At 39.2% G+C, this 27545-nt stretch overlaps 2 protein-coding genes across 3 annotated transcripts in view; one reads left to right on the top strand and one right to left on the bottom strand.

The window, feature by feature from the left end:
* The window catches only part of USP7 (ubiquitin specific peptidase 7), a 77960-nt gene extending 55852 nt beyond the window's left edge, over positions 1–22108 (top strand). For both annotated transcript variants that reach the window (XM_080384577.1, XM_080384578.1), the window contains 18 exons: positions 760–904; positions 1515–1645; positions 2738–2872; positions 3066–3167; positions 3822–3927; positions 4319–4411; positions 5323–5390; positions 6609–6709; positions 8107–8260; positions 9619–9686; positions 10825–10933; positions 11030–11107; positions 11484–11584; positions 12203–12302; positions 13143–13262; positions 14587–14658; positions 15561–15651; positions 18457–22108. In XM_080384577.1, the coding sequence (XP_080240703.1) occupies positions 760–904; positions 1515–1645; positions 2738–2872; positions 3066–3167; positions 3822–3927; positions 4319–4411; positions 5323–5390; positions 6609–6709; positions 8107–8260; positions 9619–9686; positions 10825–10933; positions 11030–11107; positions 11484–11584; positions 12203–12302; positions 13143–13262; positions 14587–14658; positions 15561–15651; positions 18457–18563 (1881 nt within the window). In that variant the 3' untranslated portion in view covers positions 18564–22108. The remainder of the gene's footprint in view (positions 1–759; positions 905–1514; positions 1646–2737; positions 2873–3065; positions 3168–3821; positions 3928–4318; positions 4412–5322; positions 5391–6608; positions 6710–8106; positions 8261–9618; positions 9687–10824; positions 10934–11029; positions 11108–11483; positions 11585–12202; positions 12303–13142; positions 13263–14586; positions 14659–15560; positions 15652–18456) is intronic.
* A 1592-nt stretch (positions 22109–23700) lies between these two features.
* LOC308063711 (lipopolysaccharide-induced tumor necrosis factor-alpha factor homolog) overlaps positions 23701–27545 on the bottom strand; it is a 28874-nt gene continuing 25029 nt past the window's right edge. Inside the window, exons 2-4 of the mRNA XM_080387017.1 lie at positions 27041–27106; positions 25744–25903; positions 23701–25265 (exon numbers count right to left, since the gene is read on the bottom strand). Coding sequence (XP_080243143.1) covers positions 25157–25265; positions 25744–25903; positions 27041–27106 — 335 coding nt within the window. The 3' untranslated portion in view covers positions 23701–25156. The remainder of the gene's footprint in view (positions 25266–25743; positions 25904–27040; positions 27107–27545) is intronic.

Genomic DNA, 27545 nt, shown 5'->3' with positions numbered 1-27545 from the left:
TGCTATTGGCTTTTGGCCAAAGACTTTTTAACTAAGGGAATCCTTTCAGTTGTGTGTATGTATGTGTCGAAGTTTGACTACAATCAGATTTTATTCAGCATTTTTTTTAGGCTGACTTTATGCTGAAACAAATAAGAACATTTCAAATGTTTCTGTGACTCAGAAGTTCAGTATCTTTGCACGTCCCACTGTTAGAGGTTTAGGTGACTTGATCAGATCAGACGTTTGTAGGTCAGGTGCCTCTTCCCTGGAGTTGATCAGTTTTGTGTGTACATGACTCTCCACAGTAAAAGTAGAAGTCAGATTTTGCTGTGAATGTGTTGCTATTTGGCTTTATTGTTTTAATTAAAATTTTGCTGTAAATTAAATGTACAAATAATGACTAGATATCTTGTGCATCACTGCTTTTTCTTTTATTTTACAACAAATAAAGTAAATTTTCTGACTCAAATGTTAGCTATTGGAATAACAGTCTTAAGAAAGAGTTCTCTGAATAATTATTGAGTTTTTGAAATGCAGTGTGAAATGTTCAAATATTTCAGTAAAGGTTTGGTATTTGTGGCCTTCCTTATACTGAGTGCAAGCAGCAGGCAGCAGAAATTATACTGAACTAAATTATTTGTTTTAAACTTGTGCTGCTGAAAGAGCAATTTTAGTTACTTGAAAGAGCTGAAAGACGTACCAGAAATAGGATTAATTTATAATTCAAGAACATGTTTTTATGTGTAAAATTATATTTATATAAAATTTTCTCTCTAGTGGTGTAAATTTGATGATGACGTTGTATCAAGATGTACAAAGGAGGAAGCGATTGAACACAACTATGGAGGTCATGATGACGACTTATCTGTGCGGCACTGTACGAATGCGTACATGTTGGTTTACATCAGGGAATCGAAATTAAGTATGTATACTGTGCGTGCGTTCTGAAGTAGATTACATACAGGGATTTAGGGCTATAGTTTACATCCGACCTTTGACATTGACAGTCTTCCTATACCAAGGGGCTTTGTTAGTAGTAGTTGGAATTTATAGATTATGTGTGATCAGCCAGCCTTTCTCTCACTTTTGGAAAGTACGTGCTGGTCTAGCGTTGTCTTGTCTTAGCACAGTAAAGCAAGACTGTATCTGCAAAGAGCTTCAACCTCGATTGTTTTATAGCATGGAGAAATCGGTGAACTAATTTCAGTGGTGGAAACTAAATCCCATTGATTATGAGTGTGTAGATATATGTATACTAAAAAAATGTTCAGTGGTGGTAAATATTATTTTTTTTAATCTTGAAAGGAATATTTAATTCAGAAGTCTATGATCCGTATTTCATGGAAGTAGTGCATTTTGGCTTGGGATAGAAAATGCCTTTTTTGCCAGAATGTGATGATAGCAAACCGTGTTTTTAATTAAAAGATAAAAAAGGCTGGGTTTGACTTCAAATCAGAGGAAATTAAAGTGTGTACGAAGAAAACCCTGTTTGATGTAAATCTTGAAGTGGCATCACAAAATCTGCTTTGCAGGTGAAGTTTTGCAGCCTGTCACGGACCACGATATCCCTCAACAACTTGTAGAAAGGCTACAAGAAGAGAAAAGGATAGAAGCTCAGAAGAGGAAGGAGAGGCAGGAAGCTCACCTCTATATGCAAGTGCAGGTCAGCATTTGAAACTGATCAAGTTGCAACTACCTTATTAAAAATTCAGAATGTTGAGCCACCCAAGACAAACCTTGATTTAATTTATTATTTTTTTAAAAAAATTGTGTTCAGAAGTAGTGTTTGAAGTGAAATTACTATTTTAGTGCCTGGAAGTATCTTTACACATGCAATGCATCCTAATGAAACAAGCAGTACTGTATGTTGTAGACACTTCTGTTTTCTCTAGAAGTTATATGCTTGCAAGTAAAAATAGTTCAGGTGGAAGGAAAAGGACCAGGTTATTTTAAATGGCTGCCCTGTCACCACACTTTTACCTCCTTCAGGAATTATTTTCTAGAATTAGGATATATCTAGACATAGGCTGCAAGCCTGGACTACTGCCAAACTGAGCTCGTCAAGTAGAAGCAGAAGGAGAGAATGCTTATATTTGCAATTATCTTTTTGGAAAAGCCAGATGGACTAGATTGTTATGAATTGCCTTAAGGAACCCTGTTTATGGCTCTTTCCAGAGCCCATCTGGCACAAGAAGATGGAACCCATTTTCCACTTTCCTCCACGTTTCCTTGCATCTTCTTTCTGGTGCTCATAAGTAGAGATGTCGGTGGGGTTTAGCTTGTTCTCCATTGCATTTACAGTAGAGCTGTTTTCAGTGGAGAGACAGCAGAGTTGCACCATTTGTCGTTCTGTCACCAAAGAATGCATGGGAGCAGTGGGAGGTACAGGAGACATTTTAGGCCAGCCTCCTTGCATTACACCGGTAAAATAATTATTAGCCTGTTTTCTAAGTGCCAAGATTATTAGGGGACATGTTACCAAGATTGGGATCTAGGCAAATCAGTGCGAGTAATTAAAACACACTAATTCTTACAAATCCCGCACAATTACAAACCAGTTGTGCTTATCAATCACAATTTAAAAATTTCATTACAATCTGTACACTTGCAAATTTTCTTCATGAGAACACGAATAGTGTTAGCAGTGTGCCACTATCCAGAGAGCCAGTATGTCGCATCGTAAAGCATCGTGAGAAGGTATTACATTGTGCAGCTGAGTTAATATGAATAGTAACATTTAAATGTAATTTTTCAGATAGTGGCAGAGGATCAGTTCTGTGGACACCAAGGCAATGATATGTATGATGAAGAAAAAGTGAAGTATACTGTTTTCAAAGTATTAAAAAACTCCACGCTTACAGAATTTGTTCAAAATCTCTCTCAAACGATGGTAAGTTTTCTGTAGCTGAGAGTATCTGTATGTGTTTATTTGATGACATATGGTTGCTTCATAGTTTTATTTTCTCCAGGTGTCGGCAACAGTCATAATTTAGACCTTTTAAAATAGAAGATCTGTTTGGGTTTAATAGAAGTATCTAGCCATCCTTTTGTTTCTTTCGTCTCATGAATTTTATTTATTTTAGGGATTTCCCCAGGATCAAATCAGATTATGGCCAATGCAAGCTAGAAGTAATGGAACAAAAAGACCTGCAATGCTAGATAATGAAGCAGATGGCAATAAAACGGTAAATATTAATTGATAGATGACATTATTTCTGTATGTCACCCATAATTTTTAGTTCTCTCTTAAGAATCTATAAGTTTTGGACATCAGATCTTTCAGGGTTTTAGTTTAACCTCTATCTGGTAAAGTTTGATACTTGAGAACTTGAAATTGAGTGGATTGATTTGGATAGGAGGTAGGAGTGTGGTACATGTTTTTTCTTCCATGAAAAAAAGCACGATCATGATTTTTATGTTAGATTTCAAACAGAAATGTCTTTGAGTCCTCCAATATTTGGATAGAAACTCTGGATTCAATTGTGTAAAATGCAAAACATTGTGTCTTAAATACCACAGAGAACTGATTGGTTTCACTGTCATGTTACTTCTAAAGTGATTTTCTTGCCATAATAAAGGTAGGTGTATTTTTTAAAATGAAAAATAAATAGGTCTTTTTTAAAATAAAAACTGTAATCTGTGCTTCATTAAAACCTTTTTGATGTTTTTATCTGTCATTTTTCTCTTAATAAATTTTATTAAATTTCTTGTTAATGCAATTAAAAAAATAATTCTCCCACTCATAGAATGTCATGAAGTTCTTATATCTGATGAAAATGCAGATATCAAGTTATATTCTCCAGAGACTTTTTTTTCTTCTTCCACATCTTTCTACATAGATGATTGAGCTCAGTGACAATGAAAATCCATGGACAATATTTTTGGAAACAGTAGATCCAGAGATGGCTGCTACTGGAGCAACATTACCCAAGTTCGATAAAGATCGTAAGCATATTTGCTAAAACTTGAGGAAACACAAAATACTTTTACTTTGGATATATCTCAGAAAATATTGTGCAGTCCTTCTTTCAATGATGACATTGATGTACCCATCAAACTGCAGTGCTGAAATTAGGTTTTCTAATGCATTTCCCCCCTCATTTCTCCTCTTCAAGTGTAAGAGGTTTCATGTGTTTTTAGAATCACTGAACAATTTTTTTTTTATAAAAAGATTTACAAAAATTCAGCATTTAAGAATTTTAAAGGCAGTAATCAAAATAATAAATCAGACACGTCATTGTTACTGTTTAAAGAAAAATGGCTGGGTGACTCCCCCTACCCCCAACATACTCAAATAAACCTTAATTAAAAATAAATCTTGTTTCTTGATTCATAGATGATGTAATGTTGTTTCTGAAGATGTATGATCCGAAGACTCGGAGTTTGAATTATTGTGGACATATCTATACACCTATATCCTGTAAAATACGTGAGTTCTAAAATTAGATTTCATTGTTATAATTAATTTTTTTAAAGACAATAGATTGCTTTTTTTTTTTTGTATTAGTTTTATCAGTGAAATCAAAGGTGTAGGCCACAGGAGGAAATTCTCATTTCTTCCAACACTTGTTAGCTTTCTTCCCCATGTTGTGTCAGTAAAACTCTGCAAGGCTGAGAGTATTGTCTTAATACACTGTTGGCTGTCAGGGGTTTTTTTCTGCTACAGGTTTGCTGTATTCACCAGGTGTTGCTGCACATAAACAGCTGTTTTAGACTTGCTCTAAAGCTTTGTGATTTGATATTGCTCTCCAGTTTGGTTTTTTCCTTCTATTTCAAGTTGGTTTTTGTGGAGTGTGCTTTTGCTATAGCTTTTAAAATAACTTCTCTACACCTTTTCACTATGGTAGCCTGAGAGCATCTGCTGCTCGGACTGAATTGGGCGTGAGCTTTGGTTTTCATATGGGTCCATTTAAAGAATTCATCAAATGTCCACTGAGTAAAAATACCTAGATTTGTCATTTTGAATGTCTCATTTTGTTGACTCGTACATGCTTTCTAATTTTGTATTTTAGCTGTGTTTGTGTGTGTGTGTGTGTGTGTTTGTTTTTTAAAGAGATTATTTTTTTTCTCTGGGGAAGGAACAGTGTTATTTCATCAATCGCTTTGGTCTTGGATGGCCTGGCACTTAGTTTTGTTGGTTTTGTTCAGATGAAGTGGAAGGAAATCTTAAAAGTCTGTCTCTCTGTGTCAATAAGGGAAGCTTAAACCTGAAAGGCTGTCTTTCTTAGGCATTTAAAAACTCTTTATCCAAGATAGAAAAATAGGTTCTCTCCTTCTTGCAGGAGGTCTCACGAGCAGTTAAATTGCAACATGTTTCATGTTCCTTTTCTTTTCCAATAGGTGACTTGCTTCCAGTTATGTGTGAGAGAGCAGGATTTCCACAAGAAACTAACCTTATCCTCTATGAGGTTTGCATTGATAGACTTTTTGTAACATTTTTTTCTTTTATGTGTTACAACTAAAGAAAAAGAAGCTTTACTGGTTAAAAAAAGGTTGCTCATAACAATGGTAACTGATGAATTTTAAATTTATAAATCATAAGCGCTCTGTAACCTGTAGTTCTGAAGTCTGCAGTGCCACGAGAGTAGCAGCAGATAGTTTTAAATCATACAGCTAGAAGTGTGAGGCTTTAAATACAAAAATATCTCTACATGAAGTCCTACATGGGCAGCTCTACCCTGCTAGATCTGTGCATGTGCTCTGAGCCCACAGCATTAAAGGAACTAATGATGCTGATATTATTGGCCATTGTATTTTCAGTGTCCTTCTTGAACAGCAGAGTTGAGAAAATATTGCATCTTCTCCTTCCTTCCATAAGTTAGAAGTCAGCAAATAAAACACTTTTTCTGCTAACCTGTTTCTGCCCAAATACAGCAACTGTGAATCTTTATAACTGCTGTGTTTATTGAGTGCTGAAGATGCAGATCTTGCCAAGGCAAAGTCCTTGCTATAGTAAGAGCAAGGAATTGTGTTTTTTATTATGATTTTTGTTAGCAGTCATGCTGCTCTCTCTGGTGCTTGCAGGGGAGCGCGCACACTTGCATCCTAAAGAGCAGAACCACCAGGTACTGTACTCTGCAGGTCAAGTTTGATTCCAGTTTGTTTAGACAGGTGCTTTTATCCCAAGAGGTCAACCTTCAACTATAAATACGTAACATGCATATAGATATTTTACAATATATGCATTTTGAATAGGGTTTTGGTGTTTGTTTAGTGGGTTTTTTTTATTAAAAAAGACAAGTAAATTGCTGTACAAAAGTTCTGCACTATTAAAATAAGCGAGTGAATCGGTATTCTCCAACCTTCCTTGGAAGCTCTATCAGTAGAACATTAATCTCTGAATTTTGAAAAACTTTATATGCTAACAAGATAATGCTGAATGCTGAAATACTTTTGAAAATGAAGATAACTTGAGTGAGATTTCAATGGTAAAAATGAGCAGCCAGCTTTATCAATAGCAATTAGATGTATCTGGGCCTTAGCTAACAATACATTTAATTTGCCTATCTACCATTTGTTTCAGTTGAAGATAGAAGTTACCTTACCTGATGATTTCTTCACTATCATGACCTTTATTTTTGTCTTTTGTTATTCTGTGATCAACAATTTTTTGTTCTTTATTGCAGGAAGTTAAACCCAATTTAACAGAAAGGATTCAAGACTATGATGTATCTCTTGATAAAGCTCTTGATGAACTCATGGATGGCGACATCATAGTGTTTCAGAAGTATGTATTTTAAAGGGGACAGCTTATCTTTGCAATTAAATCACCTGATTCACTTTGAATGCAGAACTTCCTTTAATTAAGCATTTTAACAAGAGCAAAGTATAATTTTCCAACAGTAGGCATGTTCCTCAGCAGTTCTCATTTGTTTATTCAAAGGGGAAATGAAAAAATTCTGTTAGCGTTTTAGTTATCACATGCCACATTATTTAAGGACAAGAAGGTTTCACCCTAGTTGAGAAAACTAATAACCTAAAATAGGTCTTAATATTATCAAAGGGTGTGGTTCAGCAATGCATCTGAGTTCTGCAGCTTTTTACTTGGAGCCACTGTAACTCACTCTGAAGAGCCTACTGACATTTCACATCTTGAGCTCTGTACCATTACCACTGTACAAGGCTCTTGGCGTGGAGCTCCTTTCAGCCTAGAATTAAACTGCCTTCCCTTTTTTTCTCTTTTTTTTTTTCCCTTTTACTCATGCTCACAGTATGTTTCTTATTTGGTCTATGGTGATGAGATGCTCTCGGTTTGCCTGAGCATACGCAACTCATAGGTGTACTGGTGCTTCAACTGGAGTTTTCTCCAAGGCAAAAGGAGAACTCCTGCATCTTGTATCCATTAAAGGGATCTTTCATAAGCTTGTCAGGGCTATAAATCAGCATTTCTATGCTCTCACTCCTGATGGTCACACCCAACTGTGTTGCTCTGTTTCTCTCCATGGGCTGACAGTGGGTGGAAGCCAGCTAGTCTATCTTCAGCACTCTTACCCCAGATTATGTGAGATGAATGTATTTCTCATGTCATGCCTTGGAACTCGCATTCCCTGTTGACCCAGTTGGTGTTATGCACCTTTGGCTGGCTGCTGACTCCTGGGTAAGTGCACAGCTTGTACCCTGGTGCTATTTCTCTGCTGAGAAGTTAGGGGTACCAGGCAGTAGTGACCCAGACCAGCGTCTGTGCCAACTGTTTTGCTTCTGTGGTTCAAGGAGTGCTGTTGTACATCTGGCCTCTCTGCAAAGCAATTGATACAGGAGTATATGGAAAGCTGTGGCAGCGTTAATACAGTCGTGCAGTAATGGGGTGGGAGGGAGGGATGACTACTGCTGGAATGCTGCTGTGAAACAGCTGGATTCAGAATATTGCCAGATTACCGAGTGGGCGAGCGCAGGGGGTGAGCGCGTTTGCCCTTGCGCTGCACAGAAATACTCGGGGGTGTGGGTCACTACTGACTCTGTAGTTCTACTGTGTACGAGTGGTGGCTCTTTAAAAAGGTTTCTGAACTTTATTTCTGTTTCTCTCAACTGTTGCTGACTTACTGTAGAACATTTTAAAAAACCCTGACTGCTTGTATGTGTAACAACATGGTATGTAATGGTATTATCGTTTGTTTGCTTTTGTAGGGATGACCCAGAAAATGATAACAGTGAGCTACCAACAGCTAAAGAATACTTCCGAGACCTCTATCATCGTGTGGATGTCATTTTCTGTGATAAAACCATCCCCAATGACCCAGGCTTTGTTGTTACTTTATCCAATAGGATGAATTACTTTCAGGTATGTGTCCCATGTGTTTCTCTGCTTTTGTTTCCTTGTACTGAAAGTAACTTTTGCACTAGTTCACAAGTGCATTATACGTACTTTAGAAAAGAGTAGATATATTCTTGTGCACTTCTTGCATTGTGATAATGACAAATTTAAGGAAGCACTACTGCTTGTGAGAAAAAATTGCTCTGAGAACTCCCAGTCTTATTAATGATGAGTTAATCTGACAATAGGATTCTTTCTTGATATGCCATTCTGCTCTTGTCAGGGAAATTTATATTCTAATCAAATTATGCATTTGCTTTCTAAGTGACATGTAAAACTTACTCAACTTAGCTGTTAAAAGGAAAATACCTTGGGGATCTAGTGATGCCTATTTTCTGCTTGTAGTATCACCAATAATATTTATTTTGTAGACCAAACTGTATTGCTTTATTCACACAATGCTGTTTGATGCTCAGTGGCACAAACAGATCAAACCTGTTATTCATGAAGCGTGACTGGGGGTGTTTAGAAGAGGAAAACTGGACAACGAAAACTAAAGTTGATCTGATCTGTTCAGAGCCTGAGTAGATTTGGCTCCCTACAGTTCTCCTGCAGTTGCTGTTGTCAGCATCAAAAAGATCACTTAAACCCAGGCAGTTGTATTTTCTGTCACCAAAGGCAGGAACTTTGAGCACCTGCATACACAGTGGAAGTCAGGCATGATGGCTATCCTGTTCTCATCATCTGCTTTTTGGCAACTCACTTTCTCTTATTTCATTTTCACTTGAATCGTAAATTCTTTATAAAGGTTCTTTTGTGGTAAGGGAAAAACGGAGAGAATCTCCATGCTTTTTGTGAGGCAGTGACATGAAATATACTGATGGCAATGATGTGGTGATATTGCCCAGCAAGCTAACTTCCTTAGAGTGAATTAAAGAACAGTAGGAATTTTCAAACAGCAAGTCTTAACTGATTTTCCCGATAATACTATAATTTAAAAAAAAAAACCAAAACCAAAATCCAACAAAAAACACGCAACAAATACAAACAAAAAAAGCCCAAAAGAGGAGTAGAGCTATTGTGGATTTTGTGGCCTTATAGTGACAGTGATTTATTGTAATAAAACAGTCAGTTACCTTCCCCCCCCCCCCCCCCCCCCCCCTTTTAAATTTTTTTATCTTTTTCTAGTACGTTTTACTCTGTGTCAACTGTTCAGAAGCTAAATAGACTAGTTTAGTTTGCCTTGGGGAAGTAGATAGACGTAGTGGGTCTCTCAGAATTACAGTAACATAACGTTCTTAACATGTAGTGAATGACTGTATCATTGTAAAGTGATGTCATAACTGTCTGAAATAATTCAGAACTTACAAAAAAATTATTTGCAGGTTGCAAAGACAGTTGCGCAAAGACTTAATACGGATCCAATGCTATTACAGTTTTTCAAATCACAAGGGTAAGATGAATTTCCTTAATGTTCTGTATCTAAACTATTCTTTAAAATACTTAGCCCAAATACAGATCGGTAGCAGTTACTTTGTAGCTTGTTTTCAAGTTGTTAACTTTTTACCAGTAAAATGTTAGGATTCTGGCATGCACAGCAAGTTGCGTGGACAGTTTTTAAGTGTTGCAGTGGCTAGCTCTATAGCCTCAAAGAATTGCACATTTTAGAAGAGTTCCAGAAAGTGTCATTGAAAAAAGATGCATTTCAAAGGACTGTTGTTTAAATTTCTAAAATCATTACTTCAAAGCCTTACTGTTTGGGACAAATTACTGAGCTAGTGCAAGTGCTGTTTCAGTTAATGTAGATTTGTAGAATGGAGGAGAGCAGAAACAAGTGCACATAAAAGCAGGATTTCTGCCAATTTTACATGTTTAAATGCAGGAATTACTTCACTGATTGCCCCGCATGCCCCCCTCCCCAGGCTGTAAATGAGTTTTCATGAAGATGACGATGATCTAACAAGTTCACAGCTGCTAAAAGGGACATTTCTGGTTAAAATGGTGCTCTCAGGCACAGTTGTGTAAAACTGGGTTTGAGTCTGTATAGAACTATAGCAGAAAACAGCATATTAGTAGTTATATGTATCTGCTGCAGGATTAATGTGCGCGCAAAAATTATATCATCTTTTTGTATTCGTGTAAGCATAGATTGCTCTTTATTAACTTATAGGTATCTCCCGTCATCATCAGTGAGACTGTCATAATGTGAATAGCTCTTTATAGTTTACAGTGCTGTGGTCACTCTGGAATCTGCTGTGTCATATGGCTCCACAAATTAACTTTTCACAATCTATAAAGCATGTGCTGCTGTACTAGTAGTTTCAGAGGAATGTAGGTCCGCCACCCCGCAGTGTTAAAGGTGAGCTTGTAAACAGCCCCTAGAGTCACCACGCACAGGAATGGTATTTCTTTCCCATAGGCTCACCTGTATTTAACATCACTTAAGCACTGAATATGCTGCTGCTTAGGCTGTGCTAGCAGTTTTGTGAAACTGGAAGCCAGGAATAAAAATATTTGTACTTGATAGTTTGATTTATTGAGCAGTGATGGATTGTAAAGAGATACTAGTGTTTTTCTTTTTTCCTGTGTAGTTATAGGGATGGCCCTGGTAATCCTCTTAGACATAATTATGAAGGTACTTTAAGAGATCTTCTGCAGTTCTTCAAGCCTAGGCAGCCTAAAAAACTTTACTATCAACAGGTAGGAGTCTTTTGTTTGTATTGGTGCAAATTAAAAAAAAATATAATTCTGCCCTTTACAAAGTATGCCTAAAGTATTTTTCTTTTCTTCCTTAAGCTCAAAATGAAAATAACTGATTTTGAAAACAGAAGAAGTTTTAAATGCATATGGCTAAATAGCCAGTTTAGGGAAGAGGTGAGTGATTGAGGCTGGCTGTCACACTCCTGCTGCTGTTTCTGTGTCAAAGCTGGCACGGCTGTGACTATGGTTCGTACACTCTGTTGTCCCCGAGTAACCCAAAATTAGAACAAAGTTGTACCTTATGTAAAAAACCCAACCAAACAAGAAAAAAATCCAAAACCCAGGCCACCAAAGTCCCATAAAAAATAAAACTAAAAAAAGTTGTGTCAGTTCTTAACCAAAAAAATTGAAGAAAACATGGTTCTTCACTTTAGTAATTGTTGTCTTTTAAAGATGGGTTTTTGATGAAGAATCCAGTGTATACTGTGCTTTAATATGATTGTTCCCGTTTTCAGGTTTTCTAACGATTCCTCTGTTTCAAATTTTATAGGAAATAACAGTATATCCAGATAAGCATGGGTGTGTGCGGGACCTGTTAGAAGAATGTAAAAAAGTTGTAGAACTCTCTGAGAAAGGTTCAGGGAAATTAAGGTAAAGCTGGAAGATTTGGGTTTCTTTTATGTGATCACATGGATTTTACGCAGAAAAGTATCCATAGAATTTTAAATTCTCTGGAAACTGTAATTAACAAATGCAGTTTGATACTCTTTTAAAGCTAATCTGGAAGCTTTTGATTTTTAAGAGTGTTCTTATTAACTATGACTATGCATTTTATATAAATATTTATTTTGTATTTCATAGTTACATCCTTGAGATGCATAGGTTTCATCAATTGCATTTGTTACCTCCCAGTTTCATAACTGTTTCCAATGAAAGCATTTCATACTGTTAACTTCTCAAGAGCTAAAAGTGAAGTCATTTAAAGGGATTTTAAAAAATAATCTAAGTTAAAAACCTTTGTCTTCTAATTGCATGTACAGGCTTTTTTGCCATAAGCTAGAATTAATTTAACTTTCTGTAACTTTACAACTTAATTTTAACTAAAGACTGACTTCAGAGTTCTACAAACACAGTAGTAGCATCTGTTTACGACCTGACTACAGTAATACCTCTCAAGGTCTGAAAAGGAAATGTTGCATTGATTTTTTTTTTAAATTATTTTTTTTAATTCAATGTTTCAAATGCTTTTCCTGTTTGTTTATTTTTAAGGCTGCTAGAAATTGTAAGTTACAAAATAATCGGTGTCCATCAGGAAGATGAGCTGTTAGAGTGTTTGTCACCTGCAACAAGTCGAACGTTTCGAATAGAGGTAAATATTACTGCCTTGAAGAAACTCTAAAACTTGACTTTGAGAGAAGAAACTCTCTCAGGTGTTGAGTCTCTTTGTGTCTTCTGATTTTTCAGTACTGTGATACTTGCAGCAAGCTAGATTACTTGATAATATAAATGTATTTTTAAACATTATACTTCTAAATTTTTTCCTTTGTTCCATCTGCTTCCCTGTAATGATTTCATTCTTTAATTTTTTTATGTATGTTTATTATAACAATACATGAAGGCAAGGGCTTGTCCATAGGACATTTGCTGCCTTAGCAACAATTTCAAGGTTTGTTTGAGGTCTCATGACATAAATGCTTAGAACCCACTTTCTTACTCTAAACTTATGTATTCTAGAAGACTGTTTTCTTTTCTGTTAAATTTGAGCTTCTTGAGCCAAGTTGTAGTACTTGATAATGTGATTTTTTTTACATATTCCATCATTCAAATTTGTTAACTTGTCTCAAAGATCAGAAATTTAAAAATTAAAACTGTTTCCTGTGTAAACTCTAACGAGGGGACAAGAAGAAGTCTGTGAGATTGCTATCAGCTACTACTACAGCTGATAGATTTCATGCCAAAAAAACCCCAAACAAACATTTGGGAAAGCCAGGAGAGTATTTACTGAGTAGAGGAAGCTGAAATGCTGTCATGCCAGGGATGAGTGACTCCTGTAAAAAGATTCTGTCAAACAGCATGGTTGTTTTAATTGTTTTTAAATAGACTTGTTTGATATCAGTAACAGCATATCAATTATGCTTTTAGTTACTTAATAAGTAACTTTTCGGGGATGTTTTAGCTGATTGCTAAATAATTTTTTGTCTGGATCTAGGAAATTCCTCTGGACCAGGTAGATATAGATAAAGAAAATGAGATGCTAATCACAGTGGCACATTTCCACAAAGAGGTTTTTGGGACATTTGGAATTCCATTCTTGCTGAGGATACACCAGGTACAGTATGTCTCCTTTTTTCTCCCCATGGGATTATATTGATGATGTTTTTGTAAAGTACTGTCAAAGAAATTGATTAGCTTAAAGAGTATACAGAAAAATACTGCTCTTGTGTAAAAGGTTCTGCCCCAATATGCATTTTTACAGTTACATCATTTACCATCTTGGTTCTCTTTTGCATATAAAGGTTGTTAGTGTTTCAGTGAGCCTGTGCAGTATCTAGAAAGTAGGCATTCAGCCTCAGCCAAGGAGTTGAAATGCTATCAAAGCAATACTACCCCTCCCCCCCACCCCACCCCCACCCCCACCAAACCTAGAGTCCTACTTCTAATAACACTTTAGCAATCGCGATGCAAACTTGTTGGCGAAAGTGGCTAGGCCGTGGTTGGTTGGCTTCTTACTGAGACAGGCGATCATGAAAAATGAGTTTGCTTTCTTCAATGTTTTCTAAGGTGACTTCTCATTTCATACCTTCTGTAACTTTATGTGCTTTTTCTTCTAGGGCTGGACTACAAAAGTGAAAGCTAATTTTGAAAGCTTAATTTAAATTCTTAAGTTTTTATATTATACGGCTCCAGCTGAATGTCACACTGATTCTTTTAATATCAAACTGTATTTCTGGGGGCGGTTAGCACTTAGCTTCTAAACTTTGTCTGGTTCGTGTATGTTAGTCTGTATGAAAATTACCTGCCTGAAACACTTGGAATGAGAAATATGTCCACATCTCTGCATCCCATAAAATTTTACTCTTTATTTCCATATTTTTGATCAGCATAGAGTAAAACCTATGTGTTGATTTCTGGTGGAAACCATTTGCACTGCATTTCCCTGTCTGTGACAACCAATGTGTGTTGCTGATCTTTAAGTTGATGGCATCCATCACTTTTGGGGCAGTTTACATAGCATGCAGAAACGTACCACTAAAAGTTAGTGACTGATGGGGAGCGTTACAGATGTAGAGGTTTTAAAAAGTAATATGCTTAGAAAGGATATGTAATTTTTTTCCAAATTCCTATTTTGCTGCTAAATTTCTAACTATTATTTCTTAAATTTAACCTGACTTGCACGTATCACTAGCAGTACTTGTTCAGTTTGTGGGACAGTTTGCCTAATGATGAATCAATAGTACTTAAAGTTGCTGAATTTATAGAAAGGTTTATGTTGTTATTCCATATTGTAGCAGATGATGTTGACACTTGTGTAATTTTGTAAATTACAGACATTTAAGGCAGTGTATTTTGATAAAGCTTGAAGCAGGAAATATTAATAGTATCCATCTTTTTCCTAGACTTTTTTTGACCAAAAATCTTGTTATAATTATTAGGGTGAACACTTCAGAGAGGTTATGAAGCGGATTCAGACAATGCTGGACATACAAGAAAAAGAATTTGAAAAGGTAATGGCAAGTTGGAAGAGTATTGCTGAGTGTAGGCCCTAAATGAGTTTACTTTAAGATGTCTGAACACCAAGGGTTTGGAATCAGTGTAGATTTTGATCAACAGAACAAATGCTGGACTTAATGCTTTTTCTGAGAATAATTAGGTAGGATGTGTAGGAGTAGTATTTCTGTCCTGTGTCAAGAGATACCCAGCAAAACATTAAGTAACCTAGAAAAGTTTAGATGGCGCAGGACCTCTAGAGGCCACCCACTTCATGTTCCTGCTTGGAACTAGCTTAAAGTCAGGTTGCTCAGGGTTTTACCTAGTTGCAATTTGAACTCCCAAGGATGGGAATTCTGCCGTGTTCTGAGCATGGTATTTTGGAGCATTGCCCCTATCTTTAGTGGCAGTTATTTCCCCTTACATGTAATGAGATTTTTTCATTTTGCAACTCATTATGATTGCCTCTTGTGCTTCTGCTGTGCAGCCCTTTGGGAAGAGTCTCTTTCTGTGTAACACCCTTCAGTTGGTGGAAGACTGGATGCCCCTGTTAACCTTTTCTTTGGGCTAAACAAACCCATTGTCCTTAGCTTCTTGTATGCCATGGGCTCCAGTCCCCTCGCTGTCTTGCTGGACTGTTGCTGGACTTGCTGGAGTTTGTTGCCATCTCTGTTTCCCTGGAGGGCCTGAACCTGAACACAGTACTCCAGATGCAGGCTCACAATTTCCTGAGCATTCATTTATCCCATTATCCAGGTTGTTGATGAAGATTTGAAATAGGATTGGCCTTTATCAAACCCTGAAGAATACTACTTACAACCAGCTGCAAGTTTGACTATGAAATTAGACTTGAAGGCTTTATTTTAATGCAGTGTCTTACCAGGGTTTGTTTTGTTTGGGGTTTTTTTTCCTTCCCTAGTTTAAATTTGCAATTGTAATGATGGGCCGACACCAGTATCTCAATGAAGATGAGTATGAAGTGAACTTGAAAGATTTTGAGCCCCAACCTGGTGAGTTGTTAGACAACTTGACTATTCTTTTGAACTGCTGAAGTTGCTCTGACAGTTGCTATAATGTGATCATCCTTAACTCAGGATGCAGGAGGAGTTTGTTCTTTGTACATGAAATACATTATATGTAGTAATAAGCGAGTATTTATATACACTTATGTGCACACTTAACAGTGTTAAGTGTGTATCTTAGTCTGAGAATATGTATAGGTATAGAAGTAACTAAAGAATCTGTTTCCTTTAGAGTTAAAAGCTTGTATTTGAGTAACCAAATGGGTCAAATATCAGTATAACATGGTTTACAGAAGAGGGTGATGACATCAGTTGCACCTTGCCTGTATTGTCTGTCTGCTCCCTTGTATGTGTGATTCTCATATTGTTATTGGAGTATGGGTTCATGTTATTCCTAAAAAATATTAAGGTGCATTCTCATAAGATTCTTATTTTAAGTGTGCTGCAAATTATCATATTAATTGAAGATACTTCTTGTTTGTTCTTGGTATCCTCAATGAATCTGAAGAATCTAACAAGAATATTACATTTCTGAATAGGATCCTGTTTGGATTTTCTTTTCCTAAGAGGTGATTCACCAAGCTACAAATGCAGCTCTGTTCTGCAATTGTCTGTGGATGGTCTGCCATCTTGGTTTTTACTTCACTGGTACTTAAAGCTCTATTCTTTGAGGAATTTACACAGAGGAGAAACCAGGTTAATCCTTCAGGACTTCCACCACAGTAATTTTTTGAGAGTTCCAGTTGGGAACGGCACCTTTGAATCTGCAGTCAGTGCTCTGTTGAAAGCCTTGAATTTGTTGAGGTTTTTCCCCCTAACTTAGCAGGCTGTTCCTTTTTGTGAGCTGCTCTGTTTGGTAGAAACAAGATTGAGGACAACTTGCTCTCTGCAGTTCTGTTTTTCTGACAATTATGGGCTCTGTTTTTTGTTGGCAGGTTGTGCTAGGGCCAGACTTTCTCTGATTATTTTTCTTTTTTTTTCCAAGCTGTGTTTTGGATTTGTGTAGCAGTTGTAAAGAAATCCTGTAACTGTCCATTTATTTCAAAACTCACAGAGGGTTAGACCTAGCAAAAAGTCCTGTCGTTGTGGTATGTTGCACAGACAGGTTTATGGCCCATGGCTGTGAATATGAGGGGACTTGCCAAAACTTTGGATGCCTGCATCTGCACAAGTCACCCATGAGTAGTGTGTCACTGGTGGGACCTCTTTCTGCACTAGTTGTGAGGGGTCTCTGGATAATGAACTCGGAGGCAGACATTTCTCCATGGACAGATAAACTCTCTCTTGTGTGCTTAGAGCAGGCAGAGTCTGTGAGTCATCGTTCTGGGGGTGGGAAGGGGAAGGCAGGAATCTGAAACAAACTGTCGGACTTTCTGAGCAAAGCAAATTGCCAAAACAGTGTGAAAGACTAACCAGGTAACTAGGTCAAAAATACAGAACATAGCAAACTTGGAAAAGGGGGAACTTGAACTGTTTGTAGGAGTTGTAGGAATGTGAGATTAAAGGGTTTTCATTTGAGACTTCACGGGAAGTTGCTCCCATGATATAATCCACTTCGATAGAATTCATTCCACCCCCTGAAATTCTCCTATGGGGTGTTAATATGATGCTCTAATGCCTTCTTATTTAAGTAGTATGTCAAGATACGGGGCTCACACGTTTCTACAAATACCACATTTTAGAACATGCTGGACTGATTGAACTAAAGCTTTGGGATGCTCTAACTTGATTGACATAGCTGGTGTCAATAGTTTCCCTCTGCTTTTACAGAGGTGTGCTCTAGCAATGGTTGTGCTGGCGCTAACAGTGTAGGACTTCACTTCCTTCTTTAAAAGACATTCAAATGATCTCAGCGAGATTGGCAGTTCTCCTTTATGTTTGACATTGACCATTATGTCAAACAAAAAGACAAATAAATTTGATTGAAGAAAATATAGCCAAAAATGCAGATGCAGGCAACCAAAAAGGTCAAGTGTTTTATGCTTTAGTGGTTGCATGGTTGATGGCTTTCAATGGAGGAGTGTGCTTTTCTTGCTGGGGGGGGTATTTTGTTTCTGCCTTTATCATTTCACTTCAAAGAACATTTGATGCTCTGCATTGAGGACATCTTAAAAGAGGATTTCTCCCATTTGCAAGAAGTACGCAGGCTGGTTTTTCATGAAAACTAGTGGTAGATAAAACCACATTGGACTGAACAAATGAAAACAATCTGTATGTTTTGTTTACAATCTAAATATGACTAATTTTTTTCTTCAGAAAATAAAGAGGTCAGTTACATGATTTCTTAATAAAATGATTATTTGCATTTTACATGAATTTAACAAATATTCCCACTTGAACCAGGTGATAAGAATAAGTTAATACAGCAGAGATAACTTATAATATGGCAAGTACTATAGGTTGTCATATTTAGATGATGGATGCCTCCCTGTTTCAAACAGGCTCAGTGCTTTGGTGAACACTGGTACTTTGATGTGCCTGTGGCCGTGAATTATAACAGGAGTTTTCTTGCTTTAGCACACAGTGCTGTAAACCTCCTGTAAGTGACTGAAGAGGAGAAAAGCCAGCTACCTGATCCAGAAACAACTGTAGAATGTATTACTGGAAGGAAAGCAAAGCAGCAGTCAGGAAAGCCGCCCTGTTGGCTGTGGCCTCTAGGACTGTTGTGCAGTCCTCTTCCGTCCCTTGCGATTCCTAACAAACTGTGAACAGGGCACACAGGAGTGCGTGTAAAGGAAACTTTCCAATTTAGTCTTAAAACTTCATTGTGTTTTTCTCTCTTTTCTTTTCCAGGCAACATGTCTCATCCAAGGCCATGGCTAGGGCTTGACCATTTCAATAAAGCCCCAAAGAGAAGTCGCTACACTTACCTTGAAAAAGCTATTAAAATCCATAACTGACTTAATTAACCAGATTGTCAAGGCAAGGGACAAAAATAAGTGTGTGTGTGCACCTTTTTAACAACTGTAGAACTTTGGTACACGTGCACTATATCTGAAGTCTTCAGCAAGAGGATTTGCTGCTGATGTTAATTTTATTTTGTTGAGGCTGTTCAGTTTGGCTTCTCTGTATCTATTGACTGCCCTTTTTGAGCAAAATGAAGGTGTTTTTATAAAGCTTGGATGCCAATGAGAGTTATTTTATGGTAAACGTAATGCAAGGCAATTGTCAGCATAATGAGGGAAGAGTTTAGTAGAACAGTTGACATTGGCAAAATATTTGTCTGTAGTACGTTTATAGATGGCATAAGCTGGCTGGCTGCCCTTCCTGGTATGGTGTTCACCATCACTGCAGCTAGTAAGTCTTATGTTTAGACTCACATCAGATTTATTTCCTTCAGTTATACTTTAAATGACATTTTTGTGCATTTGTAAATGCAAAAAACTCACATCATCAATAAATAGAAATCTCTACTTCATTGTGTACATTGTTGGCACTTATTCGGGATTTTTGTCTCCTCCAGCTGCATAGGAACTTTTTTAATAAACTAGTTTTCATTTAATTTAGTCACTATTTTGCATCCCGTTTTGCCAAGTGGATGCCCCGAGTCCTAAAAAAGAGATATTTGGGTCTTTTTATTAAATTTTCAACCATTGATAAATACCGTTGCAATTTATTATGCCATCTTCTGGCAAATAGAATGACACTCAAAAGTTGGCAAAAGCAAGTGAAAAGATTATAAATATCATTAATTTAGTTAACATGTGAAGAGATGGGGAAAACACAAGAAATAGCCTTTTAGCACAGAGGGCATGCTCACTAGTGTTTAGTAAGCTGTTGACTTTGTATAAAAAGGAGGAAAAAAAAAAGAAAAAAAAGAAAAAAAGAAAAAATTAAATTGTATATTTAATGAACATGTACAATTTAACACTTGGAGGTTAATTTTATTGGGTGAGTCTGCAAGTGAATTTCACTGATGTTGATATTCATTGTGTGTAGTTTTATTTCAGTCCCCAGACGGCTTCCTTTTATTTTGGAGCTAATGCCAGCTGCGTGTCTAGTTTTGAGTGCAGTAAAGATAGAATCAGCAATTCACACTTAATTTTACATTCTTTTCCAGTATTTTATTTTGTCTCTGTAGCCGCAGTGTACAACAACTCTTCCTGTATATTGCCTTTTTTTGCTGGAAAATGTTGTATGTTGAATAAAATTTTCTATAAAATTTTTTTCGGTGAGTGATGACATGGACATTGAAGAAGATTTCTCCTCCCCTTGGAAATAGAGTTTTGGGAAATGTTTTCATCTGTGAGGTTTTGCTAAAGGTATGGGGCTTTTTTCTGAAGTATTGACAATTGTATAACCCTTATATTGGTTGTTTTGGGGAAGATTTTTAGGTTTTTTCTGTTTCAGTTGTTTTGGGTTTTAGAAAAGTTTTTTGGTTTTTGTTTTTTACCTCCTAACTAGTCATATTTGAGCTTAACAAATAAAAGGTTTTCCAGGAAGGAGCCATGTACAAATAGGACAAATGGAAAAATTATTTTACTAGTTTGTTTGTAAAACTTGTAGTAGAGTCTTTGTGGTAGACTTGACTCTGCCTGGCTGTACAAAATCTTGTGGTCCAGATTCTCAAGTCTAATATTATAAATGGTGTAAAGTGAAATCTGGAGTCTCTAAAGGTAAGCTCTCTTAATAGAGTGATAGATTCCCACCCTAATGTGTTCTTTGTATTCGTAACCAAAACAGAAAGTGCTTAGAAGCTTCCCTTTCTCAGACCTATCAATAAACATTTAGTAGGGTTGTGTACATGTGATGGCCTTTATATTTTTTTCTGAGATGGATTCTGGTGATTAGTGAAAACACCAGCAAGTATTTTTAAGTTTTATTTCTTTCTTTTAGCTTTAAAATTAATTAATTGCTCAAGTTTTAGGTATGTTTGGATTTATTTTTAATTTATATCTTGCAGTGCTTTTAACTGTCTCATTTCCTACCAAGGCAAACTAGTTGTTTACTGCTTTATGGGCTTTTCTTTTTGGTTTGGGGGGGGTGTTGTGGTTTTTTGTTTGTTCTTTCTGTGGTTTTTTTTTTTTAATAGGGTGGGGTGGAGGTTGTTTGGTTTTATGTTTTTTGGTTGTTTTGGTGTTTTTTTTTTTTCATCTGAGTGGATAGGTTACAGGTAGAGGGAAGTGCTTAAATGGCATGCCTTAAGTGGATAAAGTTTTCCTTTTATTTGTATTTGCATCAAATGGGTGAGAATTACCCCACCATCCAAGTGGTGTAGTTACCAGTACTTGGATTGTCTCTACAGGATTTCGGTAAATGTCAGGATTTGTATTCAAAATATTTCTGTAAAATCAGAGACTCTGGTCAGCAGTAGTAGTAAGCCCTAATTATATTCTGTGAATTTAATGTTATGGTAGGCTGATATAAACTTGAGCTTGTATCTGAATGTCACTAAGTTTTCACATTAATTTATGGGATGTTGGCAGCTTTTAGGGAATATCTTAAGAAATCACACTACTTCCTTATTTCGGAAGAAAATACCATTTAACAAAGTAAATTTTCTGTGTCTTTTGATTTTTAGATGACTAGTTTTTAAGTGCTTCAGTATTTGTGCTATTCCCACACTAGTACTGAAAAGATGATATGTTGAGGCATTCTGTGTGCAGTTTTTAATAACTTTTTAGTTTTGAAGATTTTTAGGAATTTTATTTTTGGGGGGAGCACAAGTAACCTGTTATTCAAATATGGAAACACACACCTATGAAAAGAAGAGGGAGACAGGAGGTTTTCTCAGGTGCAGTATGTTTGTTTAGTTCATTCTGAGAAATTTACAAGAATACAGTCCTCAAAATTACCATGCTTTCCATTCCTTATTCAGATTTTGGAATTATCTGGATTATAGACGATGAATGCATTAAATTAAGTTAATGATAATATAAGTGTTAAGCAATAAGGATGTAATTTCATGGTACACAGCATCAGAGCAACATGATGTTAATGGCCCATCTGAATTCTCCCTATGAAAATAGCAAGCGTTGTTCCTGTAGATTTACGTAGTGCCTTTTATCCTAAAGGAGTCCAAAGTATTCTGTGAAATCTAAGCAAATCACACGAGTGACATAGTTGCTGACTAGAGTGACAGCCAACAAAACCACCCTGTATACGAGAAGGCTTGCTTAGCAACACCAGGACAAATCTGTACTGCCGCATGACACGTCAGAGGGATCGGGCCGATGGCGTACCACGGGACGTGCAGAGCGTGCAGTGCCTCCCACGTACTGGATCTACCTCAGATGCTGCCCCTCGAGCTGGCACGCCAGCATCCCGCCCTGGCATCCCACTGGAGCTTGGACCAGGCCTGTCCTGTGGGCTCTGTGCTGGCTGCGGGTCTCGGTGCCCAGATCTAAGCTACGCCGTGGTTTTGCTATTTGAATATCCTTTGTGAGAAATCGTTTTCTGTAGGAACTGTATATATTGTAAATAAAATCAACTAGGATAAACACTGGATTGGTGTTTTGTCTGTTCATTTTGGAAAACATCAGGAGTGAAAGCTAATGGATAACTCAGAAGTCAGGGTGATTTTGGGTAGATCGGTGAGAGATTTTGCAAAATTCGGCCAAATGGCGTGTCAAGAATGATATTCATAGCATATGGTGAGCTGGCCAGAAGGCAACTGCTCACTTCTGTGGCATTTTCCAGGCTTTGAACTCTTGGTTTTTCTCAGAGAAACTAAAGAAGCATTTGGATATTGAGGTGGAGAGTGTTGGTGTGTGAGCAGTGTGGTGTCACTTACTATTGCCTTTTAAACCAGCCTGGTCTTTCAGGGTCAGAAAAAGGGGAAAATGTTCACATGTGGTATGCCCAAACCTGGCTTCACATCTGTGCTCAGCTTAATTTCTATCCCAGGTGATGTTGAAGTTAGCTGTGTACCAACCACAACAGGAAATTAAATTTGCTAGCTACCGGGCTATAGCTGGAAGCCTTTATTTTTAATTTTATGAAATACTTGGGTAAACTATTGTGCCTCTACGAATTGGTGTAAAAATGATCTAACTACTTCTGTTAAATGTCTCCTGCACTTTTTAAATCATATATGTAATTTGTTACATTTATATTCATGTGTTTTTGAGGTTTGCACCTTTCCTGCTAAATGTTACTGGCTTGATGCATTATTTGCCGCTACTTAACAGCAAAGCTTGCCGTTTCACAGCTGGATTTGAAAACGGAGAAAAATCTTGACGTTTAAAAAAAAGTGTGAAACGGTACGGAACCCGTTGGGCTGACATCACGGCTGCTGGTGGCTGTCACCGTTGCGGTGTTATTTCTCCTCAGGTCAGGGTATGTTCGGTCCAGACCCTGGTGCGGGTGGCGGCGGCGGGGGGGGGGCGCTGGGCTCCGCCCGGGGCAGAGGGGCGCGTCGCTCCAGAAATGGCACTGCGGAGCCTGCACTCCTGGGGCTGTGAGTTTCTAAATGTGTAACATAAAAACAGTGCAAACGCGGGTGAAGGGCAGCTTGTTGGCGGGGGCGCTGGGAGGGCCGGGGGGAGGGGGGTCGCGGGGTCCTGCTGGCGCCCAGTCCCCTTCCGCGCCCGGCAGCCGCCTGGCCCTGGGCACGCTGCATCACCCTGCCCTCGCTCTGCCCCGCTGCCGCTGGGCGCCAGCCACGCGGGCTGCGGCACCCCGGGCCGCGCGGTTCGCTCCCCGCGGCGGGGCGCAGCGCTTGCCCGCCGGGGGTGCCCGAGCCCGCTCTGCGTTGCCGGAAAGTGGCCGCTCGGGCGGCGCTGCGGGCCCTGGTGCAGGGGGCCTGTGGCTTTCGCAAGTCGCGCAGTCAGGCTGCAGCGCCTGCGGGGTGAAGGCTGCGGTTCTCGGGGTTGAAGCCGCCAGCCGCCCCGCTGTGGCGAGGCCCCCGGAGCCCCTCGCCAGAGGCCGCTGGCGTGCGGCGCGGGCCGGCTGCCGGCGCTCGGGGCTGGCTGGGCCCTGCTCCCCCGGAGCGGCGGGACCCCGCGGGCAGCGCCTGTTTCCCGCCAGGGGGCGGCCGCGGGGCGGGAAGGGCGGCGGGCGCGCGGCCCTGGGCGGCCGGTCGGTTGCCGCGCTGAGGCGGGGGCAGCGCGGCCGCGGGCGCCGGTGCGCGTCGCTGCTGAAAGCCTCGGTCACTCGCGGGCTGGTGTCGGAACCGGGGGAGAGGGTGCGGGCGGGTGTTGTGTGCCGCTTCGGAGGCACTAGCACCGGCTGCGCGCTGCGGCCGGCCGCGGGTCCCTGCCCGCAGCAGCGGGGCCGGGCCGGGCCCTGCAGCTGGTGGGGCCTGCGGTGCCCCCGGGGGCCGGGTGCGGAGGGCCCCGGTGCGCGGTAGCGGCTGCAGGGAGCCGGCAAAGCCTGCAGAGCACCGCCAGCCTTCCGAGGGAGCTTCTCGATAGCGACTGAGAGACACGCTCCTCTGGATCAAAGCGCCAGGCCAAGTGGGAAGTTTCACAGTTCTTTTAAGTAGGTGGTACCTACCGACCCCACAGAGTGCAGGCAGGGTGCCTCAGCTGCGGCAAAGCGTTGTTATATATAATACACTGAGGGTATCACAATACTGAACTATAGGGTTTTCTTCTATTTTTCTGTGTATCCCTCTAGCCAGCAATGAACAGCAGCAGCTGCTGCTATACTGCGAAGGGCCTGGGTGCCTTCTGGGCAGGTAACCACGGAGGTTTGATTTTACAGGATGAGCAGTTTGGGTAAGAGCTATGAAAGCTCTCTGTGAAGCCTGGAAAGCCCTTGTCTGGGACATGATGCACTGCAGTGGGAAGGTGGAAAGGTAAAATGAGGGCCTTGTGTTGCGCCTTTGGTGACTTTTTTTCAAGCTGTGCTTGCTGATTTTTTTTCCTTATATGTTTGGGTTTGGTTCTTGGTTTGTTAATGTGAATGGGGTGTCCCAGTCTGACCTGCATCTCTGCTCTGGATGCAACAGGTTGTGGAAGCAATGCAGACAAGAAATGTTTTGCCAGTATTGTTAACAAGCACAGGTTTACTTTCTTACATCTTACATAACACAGTTAAGACAGTCTAATAACTTAGTGTTTCATTAATAAATAATCAGCTACACTGTACCACCCACAACCCTGCAGGGGTAGGTCTCATGAAGAAGAGCAGAGAGAAATGAAATCCTGACCAGTCAGTTCCAGTGCATAGAAGGTAAGTGCTTCTTTAAAATGTGCCTCTCGGTTACTGGTGGGTTGGAAAGTCCAGAAGAGCCTGTGTCTCAGCTGGGTTGGAGATTTGAGAGGAGCAGTAGTAGTGCTGAAGCACTCGCTAGCTGGTCACTTCACAGCTCAGGACAGTGAATCAAATCGAGCATAAATTCAAGTGACACTGTAAATTAGTCTTCAAGGCTTTTTGTTTTAAAGTCAGTACAACCACATGATGGTAAACTTCAGATGGATCCACCAGCAAGCGAGTTGCAGAACCTGAGCCTACTCCTACATGTTTCCTAGCAAGTAGCTTTATGTGTAGAATCTGATGCCGTTAGGAAGCAGAGGCTTGACTTCATCTGGTTGCATAAACTTTGTTTCTAGAGTCTTTTGTATCTATAAATATGAAAGTGACAGCATGGGCAGTAATGGTCTGCGTCCTTGAAGATCCTCACGAAGAAAGGTACGAAGCAGCATCCAAAACAGCACCTATGGCGAAAGAGGAGGTGGACATGTATGGAATGATTTATTGACTTTTCTTTCTGCTGGGTATGTCTGTGCTTTTTCTCTGCCTTATTCTGTCTGCCTTTTTACTGTATGAATCCACTTCTTTCCCAAGTCTCTTAAATTAAGTTTAAAGAATCTTCCAAAAAATAATTATTTCTATTGCTAATATCTTATGCATTAGGCTGAATCTCAGCCTGATTCTACATTACAGTAAGGAAGCGGAAAACATGGTACTAATTTTTCTTTGTCTTATGCAAAGTAATAACATTCATGGTTCAATCTAGCGAGTTTGTATCCCCTGTAGCCATGATGACTGTATCTAGAATGGACAGAATGACTTCTCATCAAGTATAGAAGGGCAAACTGTCTGTATAAGCACCAGCTAGAATTTTTATTTTTTAATTACTCTTTTCTTAACCTTCTGCTATGAACAATCTTTGAAGTATACATGAAAGCTTACCCAACCATACACAAGCTGGTGCACAGAAGGTAGGACAGTCTGCCCAGTCTGTAGGTGACCTGTGTGGTGATGTGCTGGCGGCAGGAAGGGCATATTGTGGATGTTGGTTTGCTTGAGAAGATTCCTGCTACAATGATCGGAGGCTGAGACACCAAGTAAACTGAGTTCCAGAGGAAATGAGAAGCAGTAAAATTAGAAGCACAGGAAATCTTTTACAAGCTGTAAAGTCTTAATTGGAGAATGTAGGTTCTTAGCATGGCTGATCTAGAGGCTCCTACGTTACTGTTATTGATTTCAACTATATTCATAAGAACCACTGTACTGCTTGTCCTGTGTATCCCAATGCATTGCTTCTACCAGCAGCCAGTATTTACTCGGATAAGGACGTATACAGAGAATTGTCTGTGGGATAATCCCCTTAGTCAGGCAGTCTCTACCACACACTGACAGATATACTCTGACATGGGGAATTTATCTTGTGATATTTAAAATAATACGAAAATGCATGTTCTCCCAGAAGAAGAGATTTGAAGGATATAGAGGAGCTTCTGGATCAACTTTTCAGCAAGAAATTCATCAAAGTAGTTATTCTAACATACGAATCTCATCAGTCAGATGCTGGTGCTGTCCCCAGTTAGTAAAGTCTGTAGCTTCCCTCATGTTTTTTCAGCCTGGACTTGACTCTCGTACTCCTTGAGGGGCACACTCCTTCTAGGTACATGAAGGTTATTTTTTCAGAAATGTTTTCAGTGAAAAATATCATTATAAGAATCCTAAACCAAGTTTAAGGTATGTTCATACTGTAGCCTGAAGTAAAACTTCAGGAGTAGAAAGGTGCTGTCTATTAGATATATAAGATAGAGCATATCTGAGTTTAATTGCCTTCTGGGCTTAGGGATTTTTAAAAATGTATGTGTCTCTCTTCCTGTAAGAGAAGTTATTTGGCTGTTCTTTGAAGCCTTTCCCCAGTGTCTCCTTTAAGCTTCACCTCTTCCGTAAAGGTGACTAGAACAGGAACAATGAAATGCACTGGCCTTAACAGGGTTTGTTCTGACAGTCCTAGCTGCTAGCCGGTTTTAAAACAATGGGTGCTTCTGTAGATTAGCTAATGCTGGAAAAACAAGTCTGGTCTCTCATCTTAGTTTATCTTCCAACATTTCTAGGGAAATTTTCCAGCCTCTTAGATTGTGATTGGGTCAGAAGACTGTCTTTCCTGTTGGTTTTAAAATGAAAAACATTTCACTTCTGCTAGCGTGTAGAACCATGAACGCTGACAGAAGCACAGTCTGGCACTTACCCGGTTGCTCAAGGGTGGCTGTTTCTTGACAGGAGTAAGGTGGGGGAGAAGGATACTCATAGCCCCCTGTGCAAAGAAAAACAAGGCAAAACATAAAAATGCATACAGCTTATGCATCCCAAAGCCCTGTTTGGACTCTGACAAGAAGCTGCATGGGGAGGTGCCTCACAAGGGAGGCCTGACATGGCTCAGTGAAGTACAGGACAGGGAAAAAAACGCTGCTGAATTGATTCATGGATTTTTAAAGCCAAAATAGCCTGCACTGACTAGCTAGTCTCCATTTATAATATAAGACAAGAAATTAAATAGTTTTTTCAGTACAAAGGCAGTAACTGCATCCAGCATAACATTGGGGTGATACCTGGTTTTAATTTGAGGACTCCATTGAAAAAGGATCCACAGTACCTCTAAATAGTTTCAGTGATTACTAACTACCCTTACTATTACTATTTAGAGTCTTTTTTTCTAGTTCGATTTTTGTCTGCCCTCAGCTACCAGCCAAGTA

The sequence above is a fragment of the Falco punctatus genome, assembly GCF_963210335.1.
Source record: "Falco punctatus genome assembly, chromosome: 4".
Taxonomy (NCBI): domain Eukaryota; kingdom Metazoa; phylum Chordata; class Aves; order Falconiformes; family Falconidae; genus Falco; species Falco punctatus.
Note: the sequence above shows the minus strand (reverse complement) of the source record. Positions and strands in the feature narration are given on the sequence as shown.